General features: G+C 41.3%; 1 protein-coding gene across 2 annotated transcripts in view; it reads right to left on the bottom strand.

The window, feature by feature from the left end:
• Positions 1-25,119, bottom strand: part of AKT1 (AKT serine/threonine kinase 1) — a gene marked incomplete at its 5' end in the record, with an annotated part of 65,716 nt that extends 40,597 nt beyond the window's left edge. For both annotated transcript variants that reach the window (XM_084270548.1, XM_084270549.1), the window contains one exon: positions 25,074-25,119. In XM_084270548.1, the coding sequence (XP_084126674.1) occupies positions 25,074-25,119 (46 nt within the window). The remainder of the gene's footprint in view (positions 1-25,073) is intronic.
• Positions 25,120-25,431: the final 312 nt, after the last annotated feature.

Raw genomic sequence — 25,431 nt, 5'->3', positions numbered from 1 at the left:
AGGGGGTGGATGAGCAGTCTGGCCTTCGAGCCACAAAGGGAGCCCTGCAAGGACTATTGCTGGTCCTGGCACCCCACATCTGTACTTTAACTTCACAAACAACAAACAGGCTCGGATTAGCGCTTCCCACAAAGCTCTGTGGGCACGCTGTGTAGAAAAATAAGCGCATTGGAAGCTACCTCTGCCCCTGGTCTCACACACACACACCCCAGTGCAGATGGGAAACACCTAAGGAAGGCAAGGGACGGGTGCTCTGGTTCCTAAAGCTAGGCCAGGGGAAAGAGCAAAAGTCTGGTTAGGGGGGAAAAAAACAGATTCTCACCCAGTACTTTCTCCATGGAGGAGATGAACAACTACCACATACTCCAACTCCATCTCTGTCAAAGGGTTTGAGATCTCCAGCCAACACCACCACCAGCACCGAGACGACACCTCTGTATTTTTATCACTCTATTTCAACAGTTATGTTAAACTGAAACACAGAGGTTTATCTTTGTTTTTATTTTTTTGCTGAATTTCAGTTTAGAAGGTCAAAAATGTTGCCATATTGCTTACAGCAATCAATTTAAGCAATACCAGATATTCCCAAAGGAGCGAAAGAGAATTAATCAGCATGTAAAAAACTCCTTACTCCTACCTTTGGCACAGCTTAGTCAGGCTAGTCCTAACCTACAGCTGTCTCCAGTGGGAGAAGATGTAAATGAAGTTTCATTAAAAACAGCAGTTTTAAGGATAGCTACATAAATTACAGGAAAGTATAAAGTGGTTTCTTAAGCTACACTGAAAACAATGTCAGAGTGAATTGCATCTTCACTACCTCATGGTGGGAGCAAAAGAACTTAAAACTACTACGAGGTGTCCAACACAATTAAGGATATTTTTTCCTTAATATGCTCACAAGCAGCTACAGCATTTTAACAAAATAAAAATGTTCCTGAAACAGAAAGTGCCATCTTGTATTCCTCTGCTTTTGACAGGTGCCCAACTCTCTCTTGCTTTTATAAATAAATAAAAGTGACAAAGGAGGTGTCAGATTCACTGAACTGAATTAAGCATGCTTGGAACAATTATTTCTCCCCAAGTAATTTTTACCTTGACACTGTCATGGAAAATAGCACAAACAGCTAACAAGGCACTTCAGCTCCTAAACCTCTGCAACTATTAAGTATCTGCCCCATTCGAGGAGGGAGGTACCTACAACTATTCCTCAAACTCAATCTGAAATTAATACAATCAGTATTTCTGCAAATCAGGCTCTTAAATACACTGCATGTATTTATATAAAGGGTGTGACTTAATCCTCCAAAGATTTTATGATCTCTACTAAAAATACAAAGGAGAAAAAAAAACAAACCCAAAACACCAAACATGCCACACCCCAGTGTATTTCAACAGGGAAGGGCTTTCCTAGGCATCATCTAAAAATTGATTTAATTATTTTACCTCTTAGCATAAGCATCCTCAGCCACGACTCTTGCACTTATCTAAACACATGCCTTATTTGAATATGACATACCCTGTTTTGTTCTTCAGTAAATCCTGTCTAGAGACTGACAGATAGTGTAAAAGGGGACAAAGCAAAGAAACACACACAAACTAAAGTTCCCCCAGAGATTAAACAAAGTCAGTCCAAAAGCACAGTTTTAGCTTTATTCCTAGGGCTGCCTACACATAGAGGATGTTCAGGAAAGATTCATTAATAGAATAAAAATTGATTGTAGGTCTCTTCCCCTACTCTGTCCCATTAAAAAAAAAGATGAAGAGAGCCAAAGACACAGAGTGATCTTATGATGCATTTATTTGCTTTGCAGACATTAAATCTGAAAACTACTCATCGGTTTCCCCATTAAAATCCCAATATTGGTGAAGCCAAGAGGTGAGGTGGTAACTTGAGGGGTGGGTGCACGTAGGAAAGCAAGAGCAGAGGAGGAGGAAAAGCAGGACGTGGCCACGGACAAAACATTGGTGGTGAAGACTCAGGAGTCCCTGTCTCACTCTCCTTGGCTCCTGTTACTAGATCATTGTGTCATTCACACAGTGAATCAAAACCTTGAGGAATTGTAAAAAAATGGTGGGTGGGGGAAAAGGGTTAAGGGACATCAGGGGAGATTTATGGAAACAGAAGCTTTTCTAAAACAGATTATTTGGACCAACCTCAGAGGTGGTTTGGAATGGAAAAAAAAAAAGCTCTATTTGTAACAAATAAGCTGCAGAACACAGACTTTTATAAATAAGCCATTTATGGAGGGTAAGAAATGAACACATTGTATTGTTATCCTTTAGCTTCAGGGACTGAGTCCTAATTTTCAACATAAATACACAGAGTTGTTTTGGGCCACTTAGAATAAAAGCTCTACCAGTAATTGTGTGGCCATGCTGTGCATCAGGAAGTTTTTTTTAAAGTGCCAAGAAAAAAAGAAAAGAATGCAAAATTTTATACAAACACTTACAGGGTAAATATTTCATAGAAAGATTCACATAAGCCAAGTTAAGCAAATATTTTAATAATAAGCAACATTTAAAAAGGGGTGTGTTCTTTATCTGTCTGGGGCTAATTTGGATTTCCCTTCTTCAATTCGTCACTGGCAAGTCTGCAAAACCCTGGAGAGGCACAGAGGCCACGTTAGTTCTAATAAAAAGGTTCATTTATCTTGAGCCATTTAAATGGTCATCAATGGAAAAATTACAAGCACTTCCCAGAAATCAAGTTCTAATATTTGTTATCATGGCAACCTCCTGGTTACGCCTCCAAATTTAGTATTCCACAGATAACTTTTACTGAGTCACTATGCCATACTCTGCAGCAAAAGTCTCCTCCAGATAACAGGAGTGCCTGCCTCTGTTGAGAGGAATTTTGCAAAGTAACTTAATTGCATACTGAGAATTTATTAAAGCAACTTCACCACTGGGTAACATGAGAGCAAGCAGCCATGGTAGCTCTGGTGCTAAGCTTAGCCAAGTAACACAGGCGTAAGAAACCCTGCCAAGGATTTTTTGTGCCTTGGACTGAGGTGTGTTGTCACTGTAAAGTGGAGCACAATCCCCACTGCTGCCTCAACAGGGTCACAGGCTCAGCTAGACACACTTTGGTCACCTTAAACACTATTAAAATTCACTTGTTTTGATATTTTAACTGTGTGTTGTAAAATCTCAATATAATTAAAGAGCAAAATTCCTGGTGGATTTCAGTGGTACCACAATTTAGCCCTGTAATATTGAACCATGTGTGCATGTGTACTACTAAAAACATATAATCATGACTATTCTTTTTTGAACCCCAATGTGATCTATTACAGTAAGCTCATCATGCCTCTCCCTAACAGCTCCAAGCCCCAGGAGAGATGCATTCAAGTCAGTCACACAAAATTGTTTCTTTCACAAGGAGGAATTAAATAGTGCCCCAGCTGAATAAAGTGAAAGGTGTACACCACACAGAAGGAAAAGGCAGATGGGCACAGGAAGGTGGGAGTTTGAATTACACTTTCCAGCCTGCAGCTCCCTATACTGTTGCTCTGGGATAGTCATAGCAAAAATTCCAGTCTCCTTTTAAAATTGCTCCTATTCCCAGGAGAAAAACAAACATTCTTCCCTTGCCTCAGCCAGCCCTAAACTCACACCAGTTTCCATGGGCATCAAACCTGGCACTTGCCCCACCAGACCTTCAGAAGTCAGGCACTGCTGCAGCAGCCCCACCATTCCTCCGTACCCAGCTTTCCAAGCACAGCACACCACACCACTGCTCCTCACCACACACATTCCCCTCTTCTCACCTGAACCCTAAAAGCCCTGTCCCATAACTGAAGCACAGTCTGCTCTGTAGTTCATTTCCCCACTCTTACCAGCACAAACGGAAGCAAAACACACCCCTTGCCTGCCCAGGTTACAGCTGCCCTTCAGGTCTGTAGACCTTGCACCAAGTACAGCAGCTGTCCAGGAGAGTTAGAGTCCCACAGCTTAACCGTGAGAACACCAGAAAGCAATAAATCAAGCTTTAAACTCTTACAGGAGTTCTGGGTTTTGTTTTGGTGGGGTTTTTTTAAAAACTTTGTTTTGTTTATAAAATATTTATTTAAAAAAAAAAAAGAGAGGAAAAGCCTACAGGCCACCTGGGGTAACATTCCTGAGGAAGGTCATCTGGGGCCATGTCCGTGCCTCAGGGACCTCTGCAAAGGAAGGTACATGCACACGTACAGAAAACCCCTTGCACACCTTCCTTTGTCATTCGATGCTTAGTGCAGGCTCTGGTTACAGCATTCTCTTCCAGCTGTCCCTGATCTGATGCTATCAGCTCAGGTGGCAGCTGCTTTTGGTCTCCTCTGCCACCCCAGGGGTCAAGCCAAGCAAGGCCACCCTTAAAACCCTCTTGCCTGAAAGGCAGGAGGGGAGAAGGAGGAGAAGGAAGAGGAGAAAGAGGGAGGATATTCTGTGATTCTGTGATAGAGGCATCTTGTGGAGGGGGAAGAATGTAGTAGAGCTGAGCCAAAATGTGGGGAGGTATCACTATTCTGGCTGGAGTCTGCTGACAAAGGGACAAGAAGTGACCCCAGCACTGGGTCTCTGCTGGCCAGGGGGGAAGGCCTGGTCTGGGGAAACTCTAAAGTTTAGATTATTCCCAAATTCCTGCTTTACTGCATTTATTTGCACCTCCACAATGCCAGAAAACCAATTTAAAATCAGTATTACAGTTTCAGTATCAAGCCAAGAGACAAAAAAAAAGTTCCCTAAAATCAGTGACTGCTCTACTTACAGTGGCTAATCTGCAATTTTCATTTATCTACAGCACATTAAATGAATCTTCTTGCAAATTATTGTTTTCTAAACAAAGCAACACTTGGGTACAGAAATTGAAATGTAGAGGTAACATCCTCTCTCTTTTTAAAAAAAAAAATGCAATCAAACAAGAGAGAACAAAGGACCCACATGAAACTTACTGCACTGATACTATATTTGATGATAAAATTGCAGCTTACCTACAAAATTATCTAAACACAAGTCCATTACTGGTCACTGTCATTGGTTTCAAAAACACTCCCCACAAACATTCTTCTTCCCTTCACCAGAGAATCCAAATTTCAGAGTTTAATCATCTTCCCTTTTCCAAAATAAATGGGAGATTTTTTGAGCAATGAAGACATTTAGTTACTTAATCACAGAGACAATACAAGATTAAAATGGATTAGAGAAATTAATCCAAATTCTCTGTTATAATAGTTTCCCCAAATAAAAAGGTTCCCAACTTCAAGCATTAAATCTGATTGAAATTGCTGCTTTGGAAAGCTACTGCTTTTCCCTGCTCTTCCTTATGAAAAATGCAGCTCAAATTGCTATTTCCACAAAGAAATATCTCCAATATTGACAGGAGTTAGAGGAAAAATTCTTGATGGTCTGCAGGGATTCTTCTACTTAACCCAAAGGTAAAATCTACAGTAATTTATCATACAAAAATCAGCTGCTCTGCAGATTGAGACTCCTGTTCCATGCTGTAGTTGGAATTCCTACAAAAGGGGGGGGGGGGATGAGCTGTAATTAAATGCCTTCATTTGCAGACCTCAATTCTTTGCACCTAATTCATGACAGCACACAGGATGGAGAGAAAGGTAATTGCAACACCATATAGTTTGTATTTCATCAGGTACGCTTTCCTGTTTTCATCTTTAAAAAGGACACAAGCAGCTGCAAAAAAGGTTGATGATAAAACAGCAAAAGACAGACAGCAGTGGAGGAAATAAAAATGATCATAAAAAGGGTTTTCAGCATTACAAACGTTGATGCCTTCTAAAAAGAGGAGATCCAGCCGTGCTTCCCCTTTCCTTTGTACTGAAGTTTAATACACATTTTCTCCAAGTTACCAATTTTGAGAAAATCGCTGGATAAACACTTGTGTTAACCCAGTTAGGTGGCTCGGTGCCAAATGTAATGCCAAACTTCCCAGTTGCAAAACGAGCTGTTTTTACACACCAAAGTAACCACGCAGCAGGCCTGCCGAGCCTGAAGACAGCTGACAGAGATGACTGTTGCTGTCCCCCCATTGCACCGACATCCATCCAAATACCAACATCTGCTGTGCTACAATTTACTTTTTACACAACATTTAGCAAAACAGTGCCTCTGACTGCAACATCATTAAGGAAGTAACAACAAATAAATCGCAAAGTCCCATCAGACAATTGTAAAATTAAAGCGTAGTTTGTCTTGCACACACTGAGCTTTAGTTCAGATGTATTGGACTTCAGAAATAATAAGCATTAGAATCTGTTTTCTTTTATTAAGCACACAAGACAAAACTCTGTAAACTGTGACAAGTGTAATCCATCATTACAGTGAAAATTACAGTTTTGAGGATGTTGACTTGACTCAATAGGCAGAGAAGCAGATGCCTGCGAGGCAGCCTGGCTTGTCCCGTACCATCGCAGCAACCCAGACTACTAACAGGATTACACCACGCCTGGAAGCAGAAGAACTGCACTCTCAATTCAAGGCCTGCTCTTTTTCAAACACCCAGAGTGGGTATTTGTGCTTGTGAAGTAATGAATTAACGTTCCTAAAAATTAAAGCACCCTTCACTTTAACAGCGGGACAGAGCACACACCAAGGCAGTGGGATGCCACCCCACAGACCTGAGGTGCCATGGCAGGCTGTTATAAATTCACAGCCTCAGGGTTCAGACCAAGATTTAGGCTCCTAAGCGAAAGCCAGGTTTTGTTAGAGGTTCCATCGTGCTGCTCCAGGCCCTTCATGTCTCAGAAATCCCTACGTTATGGTGTCCTCCAGTGAGTTTCCTCCACGCCTCTGTCACCCAGCTGCAAGTCAAAACAGGGCCATGGAGCTCGGGCTTTCATCCACATGCTGGCAAGTGAGGAGGAAGGAGAACTTTAATCTTTAAAGTGGTGAGTAGTTTTCAAAAACAATCTTTTTCCTTCTGTCCTACAGTAATTCAGTGAATGCAAGGAGGCAAAAAAAAATTACTTCTCGTTTTCTTTTGAAACGCAGATTATGAATGAAAAATTACAACAAGAAACAAGTTGAATTCGTTTAGGCATTATCTAAGGGGGTTTTTTCCTCAATCTTTCTGTTCCTCATCACTGCCTTTAATACAACCTAAAAACCACTGAAGTTCTTTTATGGTGGGAACAGTTTCCCTGCATCTCCAGACAACGTGTCTGTCAGGAACAACAACATACCCACCGCTCAGCTCAAGATACAAGAACTTGGCAGGCTGTATCTCAAAGCAGTTTCACCAAAACAATACAGTTTCCCTCAAATCCCTATCAGCTTACTAATGGAAGACAACATTTCAGATAACACAGGCAGCAAACATTTTGCTAAGTTCAGTGGACATTCTTTATCCAATTCATGGACAAAACCAGACAACATCCACAGCTAGATTAACAGAAGTGCCTAACTAATTAGGTGCTCAATTCATGCTGAAGTCAAGTTGTTAGGTGCTTAAATATTTCTGGGGGGTTTGACTGGTATTGATTTGTGCAGAGTTTATGAATGTATATACACACACACACATCCATTGGGGAACACAGGAGAAGCCAGTCAAAGCACAGCCTGTGCGCAGATCCTCTTCCAAGCAGGAATTTAGAGGACAGCTTCCTATGTGCTAGCTACTACATGTTTGCACAACAGGAGTCAAGGTCCATTGGAAATTTATCTGAAGAGTTGCTCCTGTGCAAACTTCAGGTTCAACCTCCGAGTTCAGAACCGAAACACTATTTGTTTGTCCATTTATCCCCTGGCATGGTTGGCTTTTTGTCAGACAGATGTATGCCACATGCAAGTCATTTCCCAACCTCTCTGCTCCACCTCCCTCCACGCACTCTGCACACACTCTGACCCCCCTCAGCAAATGTTCTAAGAGACGAGGAAGTGTTTCTGACAGTTTGCATACTCTTCACAACAATTTCATTGCAGGGTATAAATGTTTTCTCCTGCCCCCCAACTCTTCTCATACAGAAACAAAGCAAAACAACCACCAACAAAAAAATAATCCACCACTTCCCAAACAAATGAGTGCCCTAAACCCGCATCAGGAAAGGAAAGGGGAGGGAAGGGGTGGAGAGGAAAGGACAGAGAGGATGGATTACACTGAAGTTATTTTTGTCCTGTTCAAGTGGATGGACAGACAACTAAATATAGAATTCAGCAAAGCAGGTGAACAAGGAAGATGACATGAGCTGCATGTTTCAAGGAGCAGGCACTAAACGACGCACGCTCCTCACCCAAAAAGCTCCCCCAAACCACACTTCAATTTGCACCAACAGGATTTGATTGAATAAATATTCAACTCACCATAACCTTCCCTTTTGGATACGTGACAATGTAAATGTTAAGCAGATAGGTTTCCTGTCTCTTACCTGCTTGTACTATATATAAACGAGCACTATGAAGTACATGTTAGAACGGAAAGAGGTTTGTACTCTTCTGTGGTGACTTCGGACAGAAATTCTTCTGAAGAAAGTATGTTTGCATGTACAGCTGGGTAATAAAGCACCGCTTGAAATCAAACGTTAAGGAATGTTATGTTGTCAGTGACAACACAAAGGATGTGGTTTCTATGCAATTTAACCAGTTATGTCAAGGACAACTGCTTTCTTCTGGTCAGACTGCAGGCTACGGCTCACTCTGAGTAACTGCTACAGCAGTTTGAATTTCACCAGTGAAAACCCATTCATACGTACTCTTAACTCCTTCCAGGGTCTGAGTGAGCTGTGAAATGCACTGGGTGGCTGTTGCCAGAAGCACGTACTCCATTCAGTCGCTGGGAGCGGCCCACGCCAGCAAACACGAGTAGGAAGTCTCACCCAGGCTCTTGGGCTCTCAGAGCCTGCAGCCAAGGATGCAAACAATAGCATCCAGCAAGGACGTCAAGTGCTTTGCTGGTATGTACACAGTAGCCAAGCAAGGAAGCATTCAGGGAAAAGACATGGCATCAGTGGAAACCATGGTACCAGTGACTTCAGTGGAAGCCACCCTCGTATCAGTGCTGTAACCTGCTGCTGGGCTTGAAGAACAGAAATCTTTTATGCGGAACATTTCCCTTCTTCCATCTGTGCCCCCAGTTACCACAGGATCCAAGAGCCCCACGGCCTGAGCCGCGTTTGTCCTCACAACATCCCTGTGAAGTAGGGAAGTGCTGTTATCACCATTTTACAGATAGGGAACTGGGGCACAGAGAGATAAAAATAACCTTATCCGAGATGATCATATAGGAGGAAGTTTGTGGCAGAACAGGGGAAGACTGGCTTAGATTCTCAGTTCCAGGACGGCACTCTAACACATCAGCCATCCCTTCAGCTCCTAGATGCTCTGCCTTCAATTTAACCAACCTGGGAAATAAGGAACAGTGAACACCTATGCCTTTTAACAACAGCATTTCCAGCCCAGCAAAAATGGAAGAGGGTATCTGATCCAGGCATTGTTTGTATCCAGAAGTCCAAATCCGAACAAAGAAAACGGTTTCACAAATAGTCAACACTATCCTGGTATTGTAGGAAAAGGAAGGAAGACATATTGAGTTTTCAAAGTAGAAAAATAAATTAAAAAGAAAATCCATGGCAAGTCATAAATCCATTTTGTTTTAAAAAAATAGTGAAAGATTAAATAGGAAGTGGATATTAGACATGTATCCTTCAAGAAGCTCTCCCTGTTCTGAAGATTTCAGGTTATACAGCAGTAAGGAGTAATAAAAAAAATCCCTTTGGGACTACAGCTCTCATTTCAGACACAGATGTAAACGTAGATCTGATGTAGTGTCATACAGTGTCCCTGACTCCAGACTTCACACAACAATCTTGTCTTAGATAAATCAAATTCCACAGGCTACAGACTGCTCAAGGTTCCCCATTTCTGGCCAAGCCAGATTTCAACCCTGCCCTCAAAGGCTCTCTATTTCTGGAGAGAAATGGCACCTCAGGTCCAAAGTTTACTCTATCCTTTGGGACTCCAGTTGCAGCCATCCACATCTCTAATTGTGAAACAGGCTTCTACAACTTCAATACTGCTTTATGAATGCCCTACATGTCAACTGTTTGAGGTGACTATTACCCTGGAACAAAAGGCTGGATCCATCACCCCTAGGGATGACCTGGTTTATCAAGTCTGACTCCAAAAGATGAGGGACTACTGCTACTCCAATACAAACAGTCCTTGATGAAGGGCTTGGTCACTATACTGATTAGGACAAAGGAAGAAATCTGTGGGCTGGTGTTAGCTGAGGACACCAGACCAGCCATGCTCAACTTCCAGATCACCTCTGACATCAGTAGACTATCCTGTCAATCTCTGCTGATAAACTGGACCTTATGGCCCAGGCCTCTACTTTTATAAAAGGTTGTTGCTGTAAACTTCAACAGCCAGCAACACAGTGTGAATCTAGAGCACACCTCTTCTGTCATGGTCAAGAATCTAAAGGAGCCACAGCCAACCAGCTATTGTTGAAGGACCAAAGCACCCAATTAACTTCCATCAGTGACAAATAACAAGCCTTGCTCTGAGAGGACCAGAAAGAACAGAGGTAGTCCCACAACGCATCCTCCTATCCCTGTTTCACCCCAAGAGCATTCCTCCCTCTCAACTTTTACACAAGGACTTCAGAGGGGTGAAGGAGAAAAGCTGGGATGAGGTTAGAAACATTTCTAATTTCTGACAGCGAGCCTCACAGCAACAGTCACCAACCAAAGGAACAAAAGCAAAACTCCCAGCAGCTTCATGACTACACAGCAATCTTAGGAAACCAGACACTCTACTAATTAAAGCAAAAAGCAACTTTTTGCATAGACCACGAACACTAACTACAAACAGTAAATAAGCAAGATTTGGTACTTATTCCATGTTTTTAACATTTTCCTTGAAAAATCCCAAACAGATCAGCAAACACTGAGAAACAAAAAGGTCTGCTAAGAGATAAATCGCTGTTTATTTTCTGTTTGACAGCCATCAGAAGGGGAAAAAAAGCTAAAACCAAAAACCTCTACAAATGGGGTTGGCATTCTCCTTCAAAAATCAGGCTGGGCTTTGCACAAGATGCCCAATATCAAACCAGTCAAGAACCAGAAAATGCTTACAACATAAAGAAGCTGTTAGAGGTGATCTGGTCTAATCGTCCACTCAAAGCAGGGCCATTCAAAATGCTAGAAATTAAATCCTAACACTAGCAGTCCATGTACCTAGTTCAGGAGAGTTGTAAAAAAACAAAGGCAAAAAATAGAATGCATGCAACTTTAGAAAAATGCAACTTTCAGATCAAATTCTGGGAACAAAACCTCAAGTTTGCTTGGCCGTGTGCCCTCATTTTAATCTCCTTGCCTGCAGTAGCTGGTTTGAGGATTGTAAGAGTCAGCAGAAAGATTAATATCAATAAATATTCTCTCTGTGTACTGGGCATAAAAGAGAGAAATGAATTCTGTGTTCCTCCATGTTTCACTTCACCACATGAATCATGAGAAATAGTGCTGGATTGTACATGGTCAAAAAGGTATGCACAGCCTCTGAAGCGTGAACATGTATCTACACAACCACACATCCTGTTCTGTGTCATTCCACTTCTAAAATGGTGCCTGAAAAGAGCAAAGTCTCCAGAAACAGGAGGTCTTGCCATGAGCACACCCGGTCTAGTCACAGGAGTAAACAAACTTCCCCAAGACACCAACAAGAACTGTTATGAAGTACTTGGTTCCTAGCAGACTGAAGATGCTGCTGCGAGCTTTTCTCTGAATGAAGGGGGAGGATTCCCTAAAAGCAAGAAGAAAACTCCATACACAGTGAGTTTTGCACGTTCCTGACAGTAACCTGTCACAGGTTTAACACAAAAAAAAAATCCCCCCACTCCACAAAACAAAACAACTCATAAAAAAATTGCCCAAAACTAATAGCGAATCTGTTGTGTGGGTTTGGTAGGGGTTTTTTTATTTATTTTTAGACAGAGCTTTCTAGCCCATCATGATTTGTGTTACTGCAGCACACCGCAACTTCAGATGCACATCTGGAGCTGAGCCACCTGCTGTACAGATACAACAAGGAGACAGCCCCTGCTCTGCAGTTTACAGTCACAGGACCCGCACAACAGAAGCGCAGACAGACAGACACAGAAAAAGAAGGGACCAATACCAGGCGCTGCAGAGAACAGCAGTCTCAGTACACACACACACAGCAAGTTCGTCAATGCCTTTTATAAGCAACACAAGGAGAGTGAGCTTTTAAAGGGGATAATAAAGCAGCTCTGCAGCTGCTTACAGGGGCCATTTCCCACGTGTGAAAGGATAGCACAAGAGAAAGCACAGAAGTGGCTGCTTTCCCCCACGTCGCACCCTCGGCATAGAGACATGCTAGGCTAACTCCAGGCAGAAGTTAACATCTTAATAGCAAATTAGAGATGGTAAAAATAGGTATGAAAAGCAAAAGCAGCTGGTTTTGCAGCTCAATGCAACAGAGGAACTAGTGGATGACAACAAAGCAGCAGCCCAAAGAACGCGCTCTGCCCTGTTCAGAGCAGCACTCTGAATGGGGCACGGTTACATGCCAAGCATACAAAGATGCAAGACGATGCAAATCTTAGGAAAGTATATTCCCCCTCCCTCTAGTTTTGCTTTTGTTTTCCATTTTCATGAATAACAGTAAACTCCAACAACTACTGAAACTTTCAAAACATCCACTTCTTTGAAGAGCAAAGAATACAGTCTCTGCAGACGACCTGGTTATAGTTGCTGTACAGCCAAGAGAACTCTCTATTTCAGAAAGAAATTTGGCCACCTACTGCTCTAAGCAGAGAAGGCAGTATACATGTCAACCCATGCTTTTCTCCAAAACTGTAACAGATACTACCCAGGCAGACAGACTAGACTGGGGAAAAGTAAATTCACTCCAAACGGTGACGTTATGCTGACTGCATTGTATACAGCTGGCTAGTAGTCTTCACTCAGCTGTCACAGGTTTATTCATCTTAAAATCATTATTCCCAATGAAATGCCACTCTAGACTTCTGCCCTCCTTTCAAGTCAGAGAGCAGTTACCAGCAAGGCTGGGACATCTCAAAAACTCAAGCATTTTAAAAAGTTATAGCAGTTATCATGGAAGGATGAAATCCCTACAAGTACAAAAGGTGCCCACTGTGACAAGAACAGCACACTTGAACCCAATAAAAGCCACTACCAAGTCTAGTCCTAGAGCTTACTCACAATCAGATCAGTTTATGCCGATGACAAGGTGTAAGTTTTAAGCTACTGTTCTTAATGCAGCTGAGCCACTACAGCTGAAGAAACTGCTCCATTGCACGTGTCTGTAACATGGCTGGTCAAAACATGAGGCCAGATTTGGCTGCTGCATCTTTGCAACCCCATTGTGTAAAGGAATAGAATTAACCCAGCTTGTAAAGACAACAGTCCAGAGGAAAAATGCCTCGTTTTACCTGAACACGCTGAATCTGGCAGGAGCTGGCTGTCAGGGAACACACAGAACCCTTTAAAAATACACAACGTCGTTTATTACACTGGGACAGTACTTCATGTTGCACAATCCAAGCTTTTGTTTCAAGCAAGAAAATGTTTTCTAAATATTTTGTCACCATGACAGTCCAGCCTTGGACTTGAATTCTGCCCTTGGTTACTCCAGAAAGCCCCTGTAAAGTCAACTGTGCTGCACAGCTCATCACCACATCCAGGGCCTCTGGAAAGGCTCACCTGGCTATGGAGCTACTGGTGTCCTCTCAAGTCCTCTGTGCTCTGCAGGGCTCCCTCATCTCCAGCTACTTTACCTACCCACACACTAAAATAGTCAACAGAAGATCCGTACGAAGAAGCATCATATGTAAGAAGAAGATGGTTTTGCAACTGAGAAATACTAAACATCTCCCCAACAGGCTGAGCTTTATCCAAGGAATACAGACAAAACAAAAATCAATTCCAAGATATCAGAATGAAATATTTTAAACACACAGCGAAAGAGAGACGCACAAAAGCATCCCAGCTCTGAGGGCCCTGTTCCAAGCAAAAACATTTCTTTTAGGACATGAATTTGGGAAGCTAAACCTGTGCAGATACAGCCTAAGTCCACAGCACAGCCCTGAAAAGACCAGCGGAGCATTTTGTGTGAGTCAGAAGCCCAAAGAAGACTTCTGCAGAATAAGATCAACAGGGTGTTTATATACAGCCAGCAGCATCATGTGAATGGGCGGTTTAGTTTCCAAAATGAATGTTTGCATTGTCATTTAAAAAAAAAAGAAAAGAAAACAACAAAAAACACAAACCCAGAAACACCCTCTACTCCACACTTAAAACATCACAGGGGAAGGAAGTGCTCCAGCAGCCAAAATGTACAAATTCTTACCATAACTTTGGCACAGTAAACTTCTCCAGTGTCACAAAGGCCTATTCTTCAGGGGGCTTGGTTGCCTTTTTTTTCTCCAGAAGGACTAATCCACATGTGAAGGCTATTAAAGGACGCACAGGCAAAATGCTAACAGAAGCATAAACATGAGGGCGCGTGTGTGTTTTCAAAGCGTTATCTGTCTTTCCTCACACAGAAAGATACCTGGGAACAGCCTGCAGACAGACATTTCTGCTTTCTCTTCTTTTTTACTGGTGAAGCTCTTCTCCTTGCCATGAAGTTACAACGTTATTTTACTTTAATTCATTCAAATCGGTGACAGAAATCCATCCCTATTAGTTGCATTCAGCAGCCAGGTCTCAAGAATGTAAATAAATAAATAACTGTTTTAATGCAGAGGGTGGTTTTTTGGTTGGTTGGTTGTTGGTTGCTATTTTTTTTTCCCCTCACTAGAACAGAAATTCCTAACAGTAACCCCTCTTAATTGTTTGAGAGCCACCTTACTAGAACCTCCAAGAAAACGCTACTTCTGTAAGTTACACTTGGCATTTCTGCAGTGCAAAAACAAATCCAGGCTCTGAAAGTCAGCACTTTTTCTTATTATCTGAAGCTATATAAAAGCCCCAATATAGATTTGAAAGGAATACAACAGAAAATCCTGCCTGATCTAAATACATGGAGCTAAATTTATCTTTCAGTTGTCGAAACACCGCTCAGAGATTGGGCATTTAGCGTTCTATTCACTGACTAGAAAAAAGCCAAATGGTACACTTTAAAAACCTGACTTTGAAATATTGTTATGAGAACAGGGACAAGCTATGTAAACCCTAAAATTCTGTGGGTCTTTGTATTCACGATTATTGTCGCAAACTAAAAGGCTCATATTCCCTACTAAGCAAACATTTACAATTAAATCCATTCTGCACAAGGCATTTGCATTTTGAGATAGAACAGTCAGTTGTTCAGCTGCTGTGATTTAGATGGATTGGTTCATTATTGCTGCAGTTCGTTTTCAGCTACACTGTATAACAAAGGGGTGCCAATGGAGTCTTGAATGGCTTTAAAGCTAAGTGTGCTGGTATTCTTCCATGATGATGGAAGTTAACTATCTCCCCATCTCTCAGATCAAGATATCTTGACTTTGCAGGCTAAAGACAGAAACAAGCTGTCACAACAGCGTTCAGTAGGCAGTATCTCTACAAGTCAGCTCAAGGCTGCTGTTGGCAAGTTTGCAGTGATTTTTCTTCTATGAAAAAGTCACTTTTCTCTTGTTCTGATTTAGAAAAAAGATACTTTTCCTATCATGCAATTAACAAGGCAACTTTGATTTCCACATCAGCAGATACATCAGTTATATACCTTCAAATGTTCATGCTATAGTAAAAATGTATCTGTACCAGAAAAGATGATGTAGAACTACAATGATCTCTGATGGAAATAAAATTTCAAGTTGAAAGTCAACTGCTATTCTATTTTTTCACTGACACATATCACCAAAGGTACTATTAAAGCAGCAAAGCCATTTTTCTATTAACAGCCACATAAACAGACAAGATTTCCTTATTTTTTTAAGCTATTGAGGAAAAAGCCATGATGTTTAGTAGCATTTAACCTCCCAATCTGAAGTGGAGCCTTCTCAAGACCCTGCCAGGGCAGCACTTGCACAATGACTCAACTACTGAATTTATAACAGCTAAGGAATCATATCCTATGTCCAGAAATCAATTTCCACCTATAAAGCTACTTCCCAGCCCCACAACCAGCACTATTACCACAGATTATCACAACTGGACTCTAGTCTGCTCCACACAGCAGCTTGCAGTGAAACAATAAACATGTAACATAGCTAAACCTACACTGCTACATACTTAAGTCTTGAATTAAGAAATAAATGGTCTTCTCTTCTCTTGGTGTCCCAGAAGTTTTATTTCTACTTAATAAGGGTAAGAGGGGAAGGAGATTGCATGATTGAAAGTGAAAAAACCAAAACCCTCAAAAGTCTGCATTACAGAGAAAGCACTTCCATTTAGTTAGCTGACTGCTATTTACAGAAAGTTTACAGACCACAGACTGGCACAGGGATATGTACGACTCAAAAACACCCACCAGTCCAGACAATCCATGCCTGGCAGTCCCTGAAAAACAACCAGCAAATAGAAGGTCATATTCCCATTTTGCAGCTATGAAGAGGCCTGACAATGGATTTTGAGCTGCTTAACAAGTTTGTTCAAGGGTGTAATTTTTTACTGGTACTCCAGCTGTGAAGCTCCAACTTAGGCATAATGGCAAGAATATATGAAATAGTGTGTACCCTTGTATTTCAGGGCATAAACACTACTTAGTGCAAATATTTTCCATAGCAATGTAACTGCATCAATCTAAACAAGACAGAATTATGTTGGCAGCTGTAATATTGAATGTACAAAGACTCATATGGAAACACACCACAAAACTTTAAATAAGTATTTCCTTCCCTCTTAAATCTTGAGATTTAGTTTAACTGGAGTTTGATGGATAAAAGGCAGTTGAAATGTATTTCCATTTATCTGCTTCTATTAGCCATGAGACAGGTCAAGCCTCTTGCAGAAAATATGGAAGTTATACTGTCGTGTCACTTGCTTTCTCATGTGTAATCAGGATCTTGATCCCCAGATTTTCTGACACAATTGCAGACACAGTAGGGTACACTGCTTAGGTGAAAAGTTTAGAAAAATAAAAACATGGAAATTACTTGAAATCCTCTATTTTGATATTTTTCATTAAATATAATTAAACAACCCTTTCTCTTCTTACTCTAAACTGTAAAGAAAGCACTCAGGTTGTATTTTCCACTTCTTCCTCTACATGATGAGGAATAGCAAGCTCCTCTGCTTTAGAATGAAAAAAATTAACAGAACTTCCAAGTTCTTAACTTCTACAGGTAAGAACCAATTTCTAAAGCTACCACAAACATAATGGGCTGCACTTAGAATTGGAGCATTAGCAGAGACTACTCTAAGCAGCCCTGACCCCCATCAGCATTTGTCCGCTCAACTGACAGGAGTGTCAACATCGTAAGTCAGCCTTTCCTACCAGCGTAACAATGTTTGTCTTGAAGACCTCTCCTATGAAGTCAGTCTGAGAGAGCTGGGGCTCTTCTGCCTAGAGGAGACCTTGTTGCAGCCTTTCAGTATATAACAGAGACTTTTTACCAGGGCCTATAGTGACAGGACAAGGGGTTTAAACTATAGGAGTGTAGATTTAGACTACACATATGTAAGGAAGAAATTTGTTACTGTGAGGGTGGTAAAACACTGGAAGAGGTAGACTAGAGAAGCTGTGCATGGCCCAACACTGAAAGACTTCCAGGCCAGGTTGGATGGGGCTTCGGGCAACCTGATGTAGTGAAAGACATCCCTGCCCAGGGCAAGAGGGTTTGACCACATGGTCTTTAAAGGTCCCTTCCAAACAAACCATTCTAGGACTGGAACCCCCTCCCAGGACAGGTATCTCCTATGAAGGCTATGGTTCACAACTAACACACCTTGTTAAGAGTGCACTAGTAAAACACAAGCAGCACAGACAGATCTGTGAGCTCTGTGCATGATTCAGATGCCCCACTTAATATTAGCACGGAATATCATGCACAGACCCACTGACTCCAAAGTATACCTCTACGTGCACTTCACCAATGGCCAGGGCTTCAGACAGTGCTCCAAAACACATTATCCTCACTTACCCAAGAGACTCTGGAAAACACTGACTTGCCCACAGTCTGTGGTGACTGTTTACCTCTGCTGTCCTCAGATATGGCCATGCACTTTTGAATAAATTGACCAATTTCACAATATTGTTTGAACAGCTATCTTTTTTCACATTTTTGGCTGAACTTGAAGACATAAGAGAATCCCTGAGTCCCATAAAATGTTTTCCAACTGCACTCACAGTCTTCATTATTTCCCCCTTTCAGTTGCAGTAAGTATTTCTTACAGAAGCACACTACTTCACACCTAATATGGTGCTACTCTTTCTCCATTCTTTTTCTTCCTCTTTCCTCATATAGTTTCCTGGTTTTTGTTCCCCCTTTAAGAGGCACATTGTACCTGCACATAATGCATCTGAAAATAATAATCCTGCCTGTCTTCCCCCCCATGATGACTTTGTAAATAAGATTTAACTCATTTTTTTCTTAGCGAATCGGGTACCTCAACATGTAAAAGGGAAAAAAAACCCCACAAAGCTAACAGTTATTATTTTAGAGTGCTCTGTTCAAATATTAAGTAAACCCCTTTCCAACACATATTAAGGTTTGTTTCCTGAATGAGTCTGAAACCAACAACTACCCTGCGTTTTAAGAGAATTTGCCAGTAACACTCTGTGACAAAAGGAGACACACTGCATGTCACCATGTACTCCTCTAAGAGCATCAACATCCTGACCAGCTTTTGCAGATGGTAAAGTCTAGGCTAAGAGCACTAACACAGAGCAAACTTTGGCAGGAGAAGCTATGGGCACAGGCACAGGGGGCAACTGGTGGTGCTTAGGCAGGGGAAGCACCAGCAGGGAATGGTGGAAGGGATGGAACCTCCTGGCATCCAGATAAAGGCTGCAGGGGAAGGCATTTTCAATTGAGGACAAGATGCCAGACTTAAAAGGCATGGCATAGCACCTTGCCTAGAACCACTCCTGCAAGAACAACCAACAAGCTTTACTCTTGATCTATCTTTACCTCAAAATAGCACAGTTGGTACTACTTTCTTCCTAAATCCAAACCTGATGACTTCTCAATATGCCTACAGAGATAAAAAGAACAGAAAACCACACATGGACAAGTTTATTATTTTTTTTCCCACAGACCTACCTTTTCCTTCTTGAAAAATTAAGGAACCATGAAAGAGTGGATCAAAGCCAGTTCCTGCACAATCCACTGTCTCAAGCATTCCCAGGCTAGCTTGAACAGGGCTTGCAACGTCCTAGATCTCTCATTCTCAAGTCTCTTTTAACAGCAAGTAACAGTAATTTATGATGCTACCCTACTTTTAGAGACAAAATTGAGTCCTAGTTTGTTTCACTTCTGATGTACAATAAAACAGAATATGAAAGCAAACTTTCAGGACTGACATAAATAATGTGGCCATCCACACCTGAGTTCTTCTCTCTGCCATTCAAAGCAAAAGTGTTTGGTGTCACTCACATGTAAGTTCCAGTCAGTTTACAACGACAGAGAATAACATCTAACATAACATGACTTCTCCAGAGAACCGAAAGTATTTTGCAAAAAAGGTGGGGAAAAATGTTTGAATAAAAATTACTGAGAAAAAAAAAAGAAACATGTGGACTTCACCCTTCAAAAGTGTTAAACTGTGGCTTGAAGAATGAGTTTTCCTACACAGAAAAGTATTAGAAAAGTCTTTATTCCAGAAAAGAATACTGGAAAGTAACAAAGACTTACGTAGTCTGCTCAGTGGAAGGAAGATGAGCAACCTCTAGGCTATGCTAGCTCTTTCAAAGATGTAGTACAGTATTCTCACACTGTACTAGCTAATTCTCAGCATCTGACTCCCATAGCAGACTTTTCACAGTACACTAGATCCAGCCTGTTTCCTATGATCTCTCCACAAATAATTCCATCAGATGAGCTTTAGCCTCCAGAAGTCTAGCTGACTAGCCATTATCAGCTCATCTTTCTCCAGATGTTTTGTGATCTCATCCTTTCTTAATGTCTCTAGCATCTTTTCTACCACCAAGGTCAGATTTATTGGTGGATGATTTCCTGGTTCCTCCCCAATCCTCTTTTCCCAGAACAGGCCAAGCAAAACGAAAGCAACTGAGAACCAGCATTGCAAAACTGTTGCCCCTTGTGTTGAAAAAGAGACACACAAGAAAAACCACAAACTTTGTTTATTTTGTTTCCAATAAGAAGAGCAACAGATTTACCTACAAACCTAATGCTTCAGCACCTTCTTTCTCTCTGCTACAAACGTCCCTGCTCTGCTCTTTGTTCAGCCTCTATCTTGTTTCCTGCCTTTCCTTTTGCCCTCAGTTTTTCCTCTGAAGCAGTTGTGCCCTCTATAGCTGGCACCTTGAGTTCAGATGGGTCTTTGTATCAAGTGCCACTGCCAGACAATCCTTGAACTAAGCTGAACCTCGAAGGTTCTGGCTACACAGTTCATCCAGAAAGCCCACTGCTACATCCAAGGGTCAGACAGAAGCCAAGGTAATAAATAAAACACACCCCAAATCAAGACACAGGCACACAGATATACAGAAAGAGGCAAGGCAGATGGTAAGAAGAGAAAAGAGAGAAGAAAGAAGAGGCAAAGAAAAACAGCAACACAAGAGACCAACTGGCTTTAAAAAAAAAAGTTAACTTCTGGTCATACTTCGTAAGATCCTGTTTTGATTCATAGTAGCAGAATACTGAAAGTACCAACCCTGCTCAGAATAACAAAGCTAAAGATCACTGTCTGTGCTGTTCTGCTGGAGAAAGTTACAAGAGCAACAATCGGCATTGAACTCCCCCTTTGTATTTTACAGATGGAACTTACATTCATTTTATGCAGGAAGACAAATCACAATGGACTACTGGTTATTTATAAAGATGTCTGTATCACTCCATTTCATTACAGGAGTGATTCTGTAACCAAAATAAATTTAAGAAGTAGTAATTCCATTAAGTGGAATATGTATCTTTTATATAATTTGTCATTTAAGGGCCTCTAGTTAATCTTGATCAGCTTAGAAGCCAGATTCCCAACCAGTCACACACTTTTACCTGCCTAAAGTCCACACAAATTCTTATTTGCAGGATACATTCTGGTTTTCAGTTAAAAATTCACACGTGCTGTTTATATACTATGTAAAAACAAAAGCAAAACCTCACTCTACATTTGCTGCATTTTAATGGAGGAATCAACAGATCTCTCCTGCTGCTTATAATTGCTTCAGAGTTCTCAGACTAAGAAATTGAGATTTCTATTTCCTTTTTTAAAGGTCAGTGTGCATTTTTCCCTCCCCCTCTTTCCCTGCCTGCAAAGACTCCTTTTTCCATATGAGTTTATGCCCTAATAAGAAAACCGGACATACTAGGGAAGACAGAGATGACAGAGTATCAAATACACAATCCCCTCCTTTGTTAGCCTTGCAGAAAGACTTTAAAAAAAAAAACCCCACCACCCACAGGATGAAGACTGAAGACAATGCAAAGACCTTCATAAACAGGGACCAGAGCAAAAAGATGCAAGAAATCCAATGAGATCTTTACAACGGATCAGTAAAGTAAAAAAAATACACTCCAGCATACCTCTTTTATCCATAAAGTTCCACGTCACACCACCAAAATTAAGGATACTCATGACCCACATCCAGAAATCCTGTCATCTCAGAACTCAACAACCAGCAATTTGGGTAGATAACTTTCTCTTCCCCTCTCATATTCAATCACAGTTATATCACCTTTGCATCAATCCATTTCCCCAACCTTTCCTAGTAAGGAAAGATAACACAAGCAGGGGCTACATGTTCTGGATGTCCACACACAATACACCAACCCCACACAATACCCCAACCCCAGGACAGAGTTTCTTCAGGTTTTCTCTGTGTGTGTGGGAACCCTTCAGCCACGCAGGTGTGCAAAGAACAGCTCGGATTTTAACTACTGTGTCTGCCTTCACACAAGAGTCTATCTCCTCCCTGCGATCACAGTAACAGCACCAAGCACTGCCAATGGGGGAAAAGGTTCATGAATTCTTCTGTTTCTGCCTGGCTGAGGTTAGACATGTCATAGGGATGTTTCTGGCCCCTGCACAGCCAAACATCCGCACTACTGGAAGTGGAGCTTCCCCTAAGCGACCGGCTTACCGAACTGCCAGAAGCTCTGGGCCAGGCAGCTATGTTTAATTTCATTTCTCCATTTGTATTTTTAATCTTGGAAACAAAAACAGAAATGTAAAGCACGCTGACAGAAGAAAACAACCCCACAATTCTAGAAAGCCCTGGTATTTCCCTGCCAGGCCAAAACACCTGCTATTGCTAATGACAGCTTTATGCTTATATACACCTGCTATCCAGAAGGGCTCCAGAGCACTTTGCAGCATGATTTATAAGTACACAAATCATTAAAAACACCAAAATTAAGCCACTACTGGGTAAGATGCAGAAACTGTTTTAACTGCACTCAGCCATGCTGTTCAACTGCTCAGGACATGAACTAAGAGATACTGTATCCAAAGCTACAGGGGGAACGTTAGGCAGAGAGAACATCATTGCCCAATCTGGACTTCAGCCAGATGCTACTTAAAATATTTGCATGTGGAAAGCTCTAGGATCTTTAAAGGACACATGCAGTGCAACCTTCAGTTTTATAAATGATCCAAAAGACAAACAATATGCATTTCCTATATCTAAAATCCTCCTTTAGCAGTCCCTCCCTGCAGTAATTACTGTTTATGCCTTAACTTCTGAAGCTCACAGTATCAGACATCAGTTTTGGAAACATCCTGTGGTTGAAGCACTTGATCTTGCAGAGCCAGCAAACCAATAGGGTCTGGCAATAAATGCAGATGATTTAAAAAAAAAAAAAAAAGAATAGTTTACAAAACACACACAAGTGGATCAGTTCCCCCCACACACACCCCCAGCCAAAAGAACTGAATTTGTCAACTGATCCTGAAACAGCTACAAAAACCAAGAGAGCAATGGAGCTGACACGCTGGCAAGCTGAGGAGGAGAGATAGCACTGCTTTCTACAGCCCTCTTCTCATGGACAGTGTCAAATTAACAGTTGCAAAGTCAATGAAGTGGAATGAAATAGGTGTCACTGCGCATGCTGAGAAGGCAAAAAGGCATCAGGGAACAGGTTAAAAACCACCAAGATACATTTAACAGTTTGGGCATAAATCTGCAGTCTCAGATCTGCAGAACATGCAGAGTAATCTGGAAATGGCAATGAGTTCAGCAGATAATCTCATCATAATATTATCAGCGAACCATCAGAGATAATAATCTGTTTCTCTAAGGTAATTTTAAAAAAGAAAAAAGAAAGAAAAAAAGAAAAACAACAACAACAAAAAAACCACACACACACAAAACACCACACAAAAACACAACCACCAAGCAGATCAGGAGATCAGGCCATCTCTTACCAAGACCTCCTCCAGAGGTCTCCTTACTTGAAAGTAATCCTAGAAACAACAAAAATTCAATTCTCAAGAGTAGATACAGACAAGCTTGAAATACAACGCGACTGTTTTAAAGTTTCAGACACATTTGCCTCTGAATCATCCTGAAAATAAAATTCCATTTTTGTACTTCTTAAAATAAATGTTTCTGCCCCAGATTTTCATACAGTGCTCCTCAAAATAACACAACATTGTTTTTAAGTTACATGGAAGCGTAGCAAGAATTGCAACAATAGACTTATTAAAAGATCCCAGCCTAAAAACATCATTTAGAACTAAAAACATCTCTGATTTGAAGCGTTTCTAGATTCATAAATGAGGATGAGAAACATAGTTCTGTGTCTCTCCTGTGTTATCCAAGCACAGCATAATTGTCAAATATTTTATGAGCAAGGTACACCAGAATTACTGAACAAGTTATTCGAGATCACAAGTGGAAAGGCATTTCTACCAGAAATAAACAGAACAAAAAGAAAAAAGAAAACTTTATCAAACCATTTTTAAATCAAACATGTTTGCTAAAATAAGCTGCATATCCAGCTCTTAGCAATATATGCTTCCACCCTTCCAAAGCATGAATTATGAACATTTCCTAAATTCTCAGAAATTTCTTATTGTTGCAGAAGAACCATCAGCCTTTATCAAGATGATGATAATTTATTTCCATTTTTTAACAGAAATAGCTATGCTACACCTTTGCACCTTCAGACAAAGTGCTGCAAACCCTCTAGAAAAACCCTAAGCCTGCAACAGCATGTGGGCTTCCCAACTGCTGGGCCACAAAGATCCTGAGTTTGGTTCAAAAAGTGAAATGATGGTATTATGGAAAGAACCTAACACTGCTCCCTCCTTTCCAAGCAAAGATAATAGAATAGAAAGAAACAGGTAAGTCAAGTACCTTTCAGGAGCAGTGCTGTAGTACTTGAAGACACCCCCCCCTCAAAAAAAGCCAAACCAGCCCACTGTTTTGGGAATAAACATTTAAAATTCACAGCAGCATAACGGTACACAAGACTATTATTTCAGTTTTGCCACCCAGCCAAGAATCTTTTTATATATATCAAATGCCATTAGTGGTACAGAAATGCACAGAGTGTACAACTCAAGGCTGTTGTTCTTGTCCAGGACACTGGTACCGAGAACGGTTCGCACACAAACAAAAGGACATTCTCTAGCACATCTCTGCAAAAGCACAGCAGAGCTAGCAAGACACAGACACATTTTTCACCATTCAAATGAAGATTCACCTCAAGACAATTCCACCTTCTCACACAAAAAGAAAAGCTACAGACCTGTATATGAAAGAGCACAGGGATGGAGTTTAACCTTTCACACTCTGAAGCGGCATCTCCTTCAGCTGCTATCTTTACCCTAATTTTGAAAGCAGCTGATGCAGTTTTTGGTGAACACCCCCCCCCCCCCCCCAAAGGAAACACCTTATACACGTGTTTTCTCACACTTGACAATCATGCACAGTCCTTGTGTGCTGCTTCCCGGTGGAGTGAACGGGAAAAGATTCACTGCTAAAGGACAGATCACCACATGGGAGAACAACAACCTACTGTCCTGGAGGAAAGAGACACTTACCTCGTTTGTGAAGCCACCCTTCCTTCACTATTGCTACTTCATTCATAATGGCAGGAATGTCTCTTGAAAAACCAGTTTATGCCAAAAGAATCACTCTGCTGAAACCGCTGAACTCCACAAGGCTCCGCGAAAGGGGTGGATTGGGTTTCCTCTGGTTTTCTCCTTCTCCACTGTTTCTGAAAGGATCAAAAGAAGAGCACACCATCATTCTGAAGCATGTCACATATGCACAGTAAGAGATACAACAGGGAGTAGCTTTCATTGCTGGGTGGTTGGTTTGGGGGTTCTTTTATTACTACAAATCCCGAATGAGGGCTGTGCTCTTCACAAGCATTTTTACATCTTGGTGGGTGAAGGT

Source organism: Gallinula chloropus (assembly GCF_964237585.1).
Source record: "Gallinula chloropus genome assembly, chromosome: 14".
Taxonomy (NCBI): domain Eukaryota; kingdom Metazoa; phylum Chordata; class Aves; order Gruiformes; family Rallidae; genus Gallinula; species Gallinula chloropus.
The sequence above is the reverse complement of the archived record's forward strand: the minus strand, read 5'-3'. Positions and strand labels throughout refer to the sequence as shown.